At 34.5% G+C, this 8,819-nt stretch overlaps 1 protein-coding gene across 3 annotated transcripts; it reads right to left on the reverse strand.

Moving 5' to 3' along the window:
- Nucleotides 1–5,556: 5,556 nt before the first annotated feature.
- On the reverse strand, nt 5,557–8,183 carry LOC131609559 (peroxisomal membrane protein 11C-like). 3 transcript variants are annotated; one of them, XM_058881273.1, is made up of 8 exons: nt 8,023–8,183; nt 6,884–7,097; nt 6,684–6,758; nt 6,523–6,597; nt 6,337–6,417; nt 6,169–6,243; nt 5,895–6,068; nt 5,557–5,804 (listed from the first exon to the last, which is right to left on the reverse strand). In XM_058881273.1, the coding sequence occupies exons 2-8, from the start codon at nt 7,073–7,075 to the stop codon at nt 5,766–5,768; spliced, it is 711 nt and encodes a 236-aa protein (XP_058737256.1). In that variant the 5' UTR covers nt 7,076–7,097; nt 8,023–8,183; the 3' UTR covers nt 5,557–5,765. The 3 variants fall into 3 exon arrangements, with proteins under 3 accessions (XP_058737256.1, XP_058737257.1, XP_058737258.1); XM_058881274.1 differs by lacking the exon at nt 8,023–8,183 and adding an exon at nt 7,876–8,016; XM_058881275.1 differs by lacking the exon at nt 8,023–8,183 and adding an exon at nt 7,871–7,895.
- Between the last annotated feature and the right edge of the window lie 636 nt (nt 8,184–8,819).

The following is an 8,819-nucleotide window of genomic DNA, read 5'->3' on the forward strand; positions in this document are numbered from 1 at the left end:
GCATTTGTGATACTGAGATGCGAAAGAAGTGACAAGCACACAACTTTTCTTCGTAAATTGAAACGAGATGACACCAATTCGAGAAGATATGCGTGTCCATTTAAGTTGCATGGTTATCTTTTGGCAAATAATAAATGAAGATTTAATGTGATTTGTGGTTTACATAATCATGACATGTGTGACAAGTTAGCCGGTCATCCCATTGCAGGTCGCCTTATGCCTGAAGAGAAGGAAATCGTTTCAGACATGACGATAAATATGGTGCAACCCAAAAAAATACATGCAATTTTGAAACGTAAAACATCCGAAAATAACTCAAATATTAAGCAAGTATACAATATTCGTGTACTTAACAACAAGGCGTTAAGGAGGGATAGAACTAAAATGTAACAACTGTTGAAATTTCTGGATGATAACAATTATGTATCTGGGTATCAAGTGTGTGAGGATAGACACGTGGATGAGTCAAAGTTACTCTGAGTACAAGAAAAATCGAGTATCATAATCTGAAACATTTTAAACGATGCCCGTAAAGCTTCTCTTAATCCATATAGAGAGTGTTTAAGCTTGCACATCCCTTTAGACGAGGAAGGAAACCCTGGAGGAAGGGTCATATAAATATCTTTTGCCAAGTCTCCATGAATAAATGCATTCTTCACCTCCATTTGAGTAAGTGGCCATCCTTGAGAGTCATCAATAGTCAAAATGGTTCGAATATTAGTCATTTTTGCGACAGGATCGAAGGTCTCATCATAATTCACACCATACTCTTGTTTATTGCCTAATGCAACCAATCAAGCTTTGTAACGATTACAAGTACCATATGAATTCAGCTTTACCGAATTCACCCATTTACTTTTAATGAATGGCTTGTAGTTCATCATTCATTTTTATTACCCAACGAGCATCTTTAACTACATGAGAATAACAAGTTGGAATAGATGTACCAGAAAGAGTAACAGTAAGAGAAATAGGTTATATTCATACCTAACAAGTGGGCGAGACACTCGTTATGAGCGTCTCAGAGGTGCTGGTGCAGGCTCAGGTGACAAATCAGTGGTAGGAAGGGACAAAGTAGGAGTGCATCTGACATAAACTTGACCTGGTTTAAATTGTTCTACATGAGGAGAATCATTAAAAAAAATCAACAAGAGTAACAAAATCAAAATAGGGAGGTTTATAATTTGGGAAAAATTGTTGATCAAAGAAAATAACATTCTTAGATATGCGTAAGCGATGAGAGGTGGGATCATAACACAAGAAGGCTTTATAAGTGGTATTATAACCAAAAAATTCACAAATAATTGATTGAGCACCAAGTTTATTTCGTTCATGAGGTGGAAGATGAACAAAGCATACACAAACAAATGGATGAAGATTAGTGTGATCATGATGGGCAAGAAAGATACAAAAATAAGGAGAATTAAGCCCAAGAACCTGAGAAGGAAGACAGTTGATGAGAAAGACAATTGCGGACAAAGCTTTAACTCAAAATTGGTAAGGGGAGAGGTAGTAAGTAGCAAGGAACACGTAACATCAAGTAAATGTCGATTTTAGCGTTCTGCAATGCCATATTGTATAGGCTTATAAGAAAATGAACACTTAGACAAGATACCTTTTTATTGCAAAAATTCCTGAGAAGTATGAGAAATATATTCCCCCATCAGAGTCCATGCATAAGATCTTAATGGTGGTCTGAAATTGTTTTTCAACATAAGCCAAAATGTTTTTGAAGATTACAAAAACGTCAAATTTAGAACGTAGAAAATAAACCCAAGTAAAACGGCTAAAGTAATCAATAAACGTCACAAATTATTTATATATGGCATGAGATAAAATCGGAGACACGCTCTAAACATCAGTATAAATAATTTCAAAACATTTTTCAACATGTAGAAGAAAAGGAAGAATTTTACTTTTGGCAAGTTTACACACTGAACAATTAAAAGATGATTCAACATTGATATTCTTGTAGCCCAATAAACCTGTTTTATTAAGTGATACAAAACAACAGAGTTTGGATGTCCTAATTTATTATGCAAATCCACAAACGGGTGTGAGACATCAATACAATCAAAAGAAAAATTAGAGGAATGAAACTAGAGCGAAAACAATTTACCTACTTTAGGTCCCTTCAGGATCACTTTCCTTAACATTTGATCCTGCACAAAATAGTTGTTTCAAGAAAAAATAACATTATAGTTATTATTCACTAATTGGCCAACGAAAATTAAATTAGAGGCAAGTTCTAGTGACACAAATACATTGTTACAGGAATGATTGATATCACAAACAGTTGAAATAGGCAGAGTGTTACCATCAACAATTTGAATGTTTTGGGTGCCCTTATAAACATGGACATTTTGTAAGTATTTAGTGGGATCCAATCATATGATTAGAAGCCCCTGAATCCACAAACCAAGGTGTTGAATCACTAGTGGGCTTACCCTAAATTCCATAGCTGATAGAGCATAGAGAATAATTTTTTGCACCTTCTCTAGAGTCAACGCATACGATGCATTAGCGATGATAGGAGTAGACAAACCAGCATCATGGGTAGTATCTTGGAAGGCTTTGGTAGGACACCGAGTAGGTCTCATGGGGTACTCAGTAATAATGTGACCACATTGTTTGCAATAGTTATAGAATCTTTTATTGCAATGGTGAGCAATATGACCAAATTTTTTGCAGGAAAAACAATGAACATGCTGCATATCACGTCGATCGATTGTACTTTGGGCTGAATAGGCAACTGTGAGAGCTTCAGGAGTACTCTGGTAAGATGACATGCTATTTTGGGTGAGTAGGTGTTGCTCTTCTAAAAAAATCCCCTAAACAAACTTCTAAATATGGAATTGGACTACGATCCAGTGAAGTTGCACGAGCCACTTCAAATTTTGCGCAAAGTTTCATAAGAAAGTGATCGTGTTTGCTAACTTCATAAATCTTTTGAAGAGCGGGAAGGAATATCAGAATGTAAGATCTCAGAGTGTCCAACCCATAAATTTAGAAAACTAGAGTAGTAATCTGAATGGACAGAGGGCATTGTCGATAATTTATAATATCTACTTCAAGTTGAAAGCGTTTCACTGCATTATTCTGATCGTATGTAACCTTCAGATGATCCCACATGGCTTTGGTGGTCGATAAGAAGCATAAATATTAACCATTTGAGGCTCCATGGAGGCAAGGATCCAAGAAATAATTTGTGCGTCCTTTGTTTCCCATGTATCTAGCGCAACCTTATCGGTTAGAGCCTTCAAAGCCCCCGTTGAGGTGATCAGACATTCCTTTCACTTTCACATACATTTAAAATTGAAATTTCACAAAGGATAGTTTTTCCCAGTAAATTGAACACAAAAGTTCTCTCTTACCTTTTTCGAAGCCATGTAACCAAACCAAAAGCAAGAAATAGTGAGGAGAAAAAAATGAGTGCAAAGAAGACCAAAAGCAGATAAGGGAACCAAAACAAGATTCACAAAAAAACAAAACAAGAGCCAATCTCCCAAAAATAAACAAACAATATTATCGAAGAGAACACTTGTCAACAAATAACACTCATGTTTGATCAATAACTTGTTGATATCAAGTCAAATTTTATATTTTTATCTTTTTCATTGATATGATGCTATCCATATATAGTACATAAGTCATAAATGACATTATTGATACAAGTATTCTAATACCAATAATATCTATACAATTAGAGACGGACTAACATATACTCAGCAACTCATAAAAAATGTAGTTGTGACAAAATCACAGCAATAAGTATTTATTATTGACAACATATTATTATTAATAAAAGTATATTTTCATTTTATAGACCAAATCATTCTCTTCATTTAGAATAATGATGTTTGAAGTGTCAACTGTTGGAAAATAAGAATAAATATTTGAAAGACGTTTTTTTTTCTTCTTCTTCATATTTTGGATCATTGACGTCCTTTTTCAAGTGAATAGAAATTTGAGAAAAACCAGCGAGAGTTTTTCCTTTTACAAACACTCTTTTTTCTTTATTCAACTTTGCAAAAAAACTTCCTAAAATGTTGATATTGTGATATCTAAGTTGTCTTGTACTCTTTTTTCTTGATTCAACCTTGCAAAAAAAAACTTTCTAGAAGGTTGATATTGTGATATCTAAGTTGTCTTGTGTGAGATTAACCTTTATCATCCTCAATCTTGACCCGAGATACCATTGTTGTGTGCTCAACTTTAAAGATTGAGTGTGAGTGGTTGATCCAAGGTACATTAGGAAAGCTAATAGTTTTTTTTTTTTTTGAATTTTAGTTGTATGAATCAAGAAAAAATATCATTTTTATGGTATCTAGTTATGAATATCCAACAAGAGAAGAGTTTCTCTATACTCCATAGAAAATTTCGATGGATCTGAGTAATTGCCCCGAAACAAAGTTGGGAGTTGACCAATATTTATTCTGTATTACAAACATTCAGGCGAGGAGTCGATGGAGCTAAGTAAAGGTCACTGAAGAACAAAAGCTTGGAGCAGGATAAGTGCCAAAAATATGTAAAATACATAAGCATTTATTAGTTTATTTGGCAAGTAATCAATAAAAAAACTCCCCTAATTTATCAGTAAAACAACATGATAAAACGCGTGTATGAAATTTCTAACAATGTATTCATTAATTACAAGTAAAAAGTACCAAGAAAGCACCAAAAATCAGTCAAAAGGCACCAAAGTTTGCTAAGCCAAGAACAAAGTCTCACTAAGGCGAGCAAAGATGGTAAAAGAAGACTTCTGATCCAAGTAACTTCAAGGCTAAGCAATAAAGCTTTCTTAGCAAAGTATCAGGCTCGTTAAGCAAGGTATGACAGTTCTGAGACTTAAAGGATACATTACTTTATTGCCAAGAAAGGGTTTGCTTGCTAAGCGAGCTTAGAGGTACGCAAAGCGAAGATAGATAGCAAAGACAACTTGCACCAAAAACTGACATAACATAAGGGTAGAGAAAGTAGGTGCATTAAGCGTTCTATGAGCCTCGCTTAATGAGAATGGTAGATTGGAACCCTATAAATTGGGGCTCAGTCAGTTTAGTTGGAGATAATTTGGTATAAATTAATAATTTTCTTGGTAGGAAGTGAGAGAAGACCATTGCATATCATAAACACAAACAAGAGAGGAAAAGAGAGGAAGATTGAGGGCGAAAGCGTTGTCTGAGAAATTGAAAACAAATGTTTTTCAACGTCTTTCTTCTAGGGCATAACTGTAAAGCTACTATGAGTAAGCGTAGCTAATTTTTCTTTTGTTGGAGTTAGATGTAGTCGTCCTAATGCTCATTTATCGATTGTGATTATGGCATTCTATGTAATTCTTCTTAAGTTTTAATATTGATGAATTATTCGTTTGTAATGTTTGTTTTAGATTAGCTACCAAAGGGGCCAAGGGAGATCCAACCAGAACTATGACAATCTAGATAGATTTAGAAAGAAGAAAACAATTTGTGACTAAATAACCAATTTAATTTGATGCAATTTTATTGCCAAATTTGATGCAATTTTACCGCCAAAAGAGTTGATTTAACATGGCATATATTGAGAGGATGTTAAACTTATATATTTATGATATAATCAAAAGAGTTGGAAGGACTGAATCAGAAACAAAATGGTTTTTGAAACCAACTCCAAACAGAACTATGTTTCTACTAAGATGAAAACCATACCAATTATAACATCTCCTGACAAATTCATACATTTATTTAACAACAGTGAAGCATGATGGCAGCCAGATTATTCTTCCATGCTCATGATGTTTTTGACTTGGCAGAAGCAGGAGGAAGCAACTGCATTAGACCAACCACAGATCATTGTCAGCGAAAGTAAATAAATATATGAAGCAAAAAAATCTAGTTATACTAGCAAGTAGAATGCACCTGATAGCAAGATATCAGAGACGAAGCAAATCCAAACGCCCCGGTAACACGGGGAGTGATTTTCTGAGGTGCCAGCTGAAGTAGTCCAGCAGCTACCACTACATCAATGCCTGCTTTGATAAGTGCCAGAGTCCTCTCGTTCGACTTCTTTAGCTTCGCCTGGTATTGCTCATTCTGCATTCATAAGTGATTAAAGTAAGAATATCGCAGTCCCGAAGTAAACCAGAGAAAGAAACTATGAAGAATTCAAACATGAGCATAGACAACAACTTACGTCATATTTATTACTGTTCTTGATTTCCTTCTCTAACTTCTTCATGGATCCAGAGAGTCTTCCTAGCTCCCCGAGCTAAACAAACGAATAAAATTTCATGCAAAGGTTAAAAAAAGTAAGGAAATACTAAGGGCATGATTGGTTCACGCATATGTACAACCCACAAACCTCAACCAAGGTGGTACACACTGAGGAACCCATCCAACAAAAGAGAGAAATCCGGCCGAGTAGTTCAGTGCGTTCTTTGTTCTGTAGTTACACAATAACATTCTTGTAAATACTGTGGTAGTGTATTCTCGTGTAATAATAGTACAAACAAACAACAGGATGCTGATGAAAACATTTATTTCTTACCTCAACGATACCGGTTCTGCCAAGCCACACAAATTGATCAAGAAACAAGAAAGTGGACAGCAATGCATTCTTGGACTGGAAAAAAAAAAAAACCATTCAACAAGAGATTAGGAAAATAAATTAAAGATGAAAAGGGGATAATGTTCTTGGAGTTATCGTACCTTTCCCAACAGAACTAGAGGGAGGGGTGTACCCTGTGGTGTTGGACTTATCAGACCATGCAGGTCATTGACAAACTACAATTTGAAGAGGTGAAGTACATGAATGACTATTATTAAATAAACCAAAATAGGCAAAAAGAAATGGATCAACTGTCTAGCATGTTTGAGAAATATCTATATAAAAATAAATAAACACTAACCTTAAATAGACGAAAAACTTTTCGTGCTAAGCTGGTTGTTTTGTCTACATTCTGCGCTGTACCAGGTTCCCCGTTACTCAAAAACTTCGAACCATATTGTATTGCTCTGCAAATCTTGTCCCTTGCCTCAGCCTTGTTCAAATACAAAACAAGAAGGCCAAGTTCTGCCCTAGTTGCATCCAATGAACTCATTTTCTATGCAAACGAGTAATCACTGCCATAAACAAAATCACATAGCAGTTCATATCAAATAAGAATGATAAAGAGTTTTAGGCACATAATCTTATTTACATAGCAATGTTTCAATAGAGTTTTTCTTTGCCGTATTTCCATCATACCGTGCTAAAAATTATTCAAAGCACTCAACATTTCATTGAATGGCCATTTAATTCTCTCATAAACAAAAAAGGAGAAGATATCTTCTAAAACCTCATTCTTGGCAATATATAGAAACAATCGGAATGGTATCGGGCAAAGGTGGAAAAAACTTCCGCCATTATATTATCCCTTACAAGTTCTAACTGTGGTTACTATCAGTGTTATCAAAGGCAAAAGAGGGTTATTTGCAAGAACAAAAGAGTTTGAAAGATAATTGGCAGGTTGACCAAGGTTACTTAAATTCACCAAAAAAAAAACAAGATTCCTCTCTATGCCAAATCATTGAAACCAACAGACAAATAAGGGCATATACATCCAAGAATAATAACAGAATTACGATAACAGCTTTCACCAAATCAACCCAAAATAAGACAAGCATGAAAAGAACATCTATCATCAATCACAATGAAAATTGATATATAAAATCAACCCAATCAATCAAATCATGTTATGTTACAAACAACATCAAAATCTTCCATTTCTGACTTTTTTGGCATCAATTTCCCAGAAATAACGTATATTATAATAATGATAATAATAGCAAAAACAAATCAGAAAATTTCAACGACCCAGTTATGCAACCGGAATTTAGAATCAAAATTGACATACCCCACCTTGAAAGATTTGAACTTTTGTATCTGAAATTGCAAGTTCAAAAGGATCCAACAACTGGGGCATGTGAATTTTCGATTCTATTTGCTAATGATTATTAAAAAAGGAAAAGCAAAAAACACGAGGAGAGAGAAAGAGAAAGAGAGTACCGAAAGAAATGGCCGAAGAGAAAAAAACTAGTGTTGGATAATCAGAAGTTGAGAATCGGAGAGCATGAGAAGAAAGAGGTAGCTATGAATTGGGCCTGAGTGAGAGATAGAATTGTGATAAGGGCTTGTTTGGTTGTGTGTTTCCCCAAACAAACAAACAAAGTAACAAAAATGGATTATATCGTATGGAAAAAAGATGAACCGTTCGATGAGTCCGATGTCAAATATTGTTGGAACTTTTATTAGGAATGGATTTTTTTTTTTTTTGTTTATTGGGATTTGTAATTTGTAGCACATTATTCAAGGCCCATTTTTGTGATTACATTAATCTTGTAATTGTAACAATGTTAGTATAATTTTAGTATTTATTGTAAAAAGATTAAAGTTGTTAATTTTTTCTTTTTGGTATCAAGATTAAAGTTGTTAATTTATTAGTATGAATAATTTATTTAGATTCAATACTCTATTATGGTTGTCAACAAAAAGGAATCACTTCATTGGTGTAATTTTTCTTTCAAAAAACATTAGTACTAGTATATGATTTGTTTTTTTTTTTTTTTTTTGGCTATACCACCGGTTTAGTCCGGTTCGGGAGCGAGTTCTGGCATCAAGTGGTTCAACCCCCCTCCCGATCGGAGTTGCGGGGATCGAACCGTGGTTCTCCCTACCAAGTCCAGCGCCAATCACCACTGAACCAACTAACGATTGGTATATGATTTGTTTTTCGGTTGTCAAGCAATCAATTTTTTAGTATTAATGGTAATAAATGTAATTTTTGTATTAATTATCATTTAATT

This window comes from Vicia villosa, linkage group LG6 (genome assembly GCF_029867415.1).
Source record: "Vicia villosa cultivar HV-30 ecotype Madison, WI linkage group LG6, Vvil1.0, whole genome shotgun sequence".
Classification (NCBI taxonomy): Eukaryota; Viridiplantae; Streptophyta; class Magnoliopsida; order Fabales; family Fabaceae; genus Vicia; species Vicia villosa.

Excerpts from the sequence above, each read along its gene's own strand:
- LOC131609559 (XM_058881273.1), bottom strand. The coding sequence starts at position 7,075 with ATGAGTTCATTGGATGCAACTAGGGCAGAACTTGGCCTTCTTGTTTTG. Across the intron at positions 6,759-6,883 it reads AAGTTTTTCGTCTATTTAAG|TTTGTCAATGACCTGCATGG; the intron begins GTTAGTGTTTAT and ends TTCAAATTGTAG. Across the intron at positions 6,418-6,522 it reads GCAGAACCGGTATCGTTGAG|AACAAAGAACGCACTGAACT; the intron begins GTAAGAAATAAA and ends GTGTAACTACAG.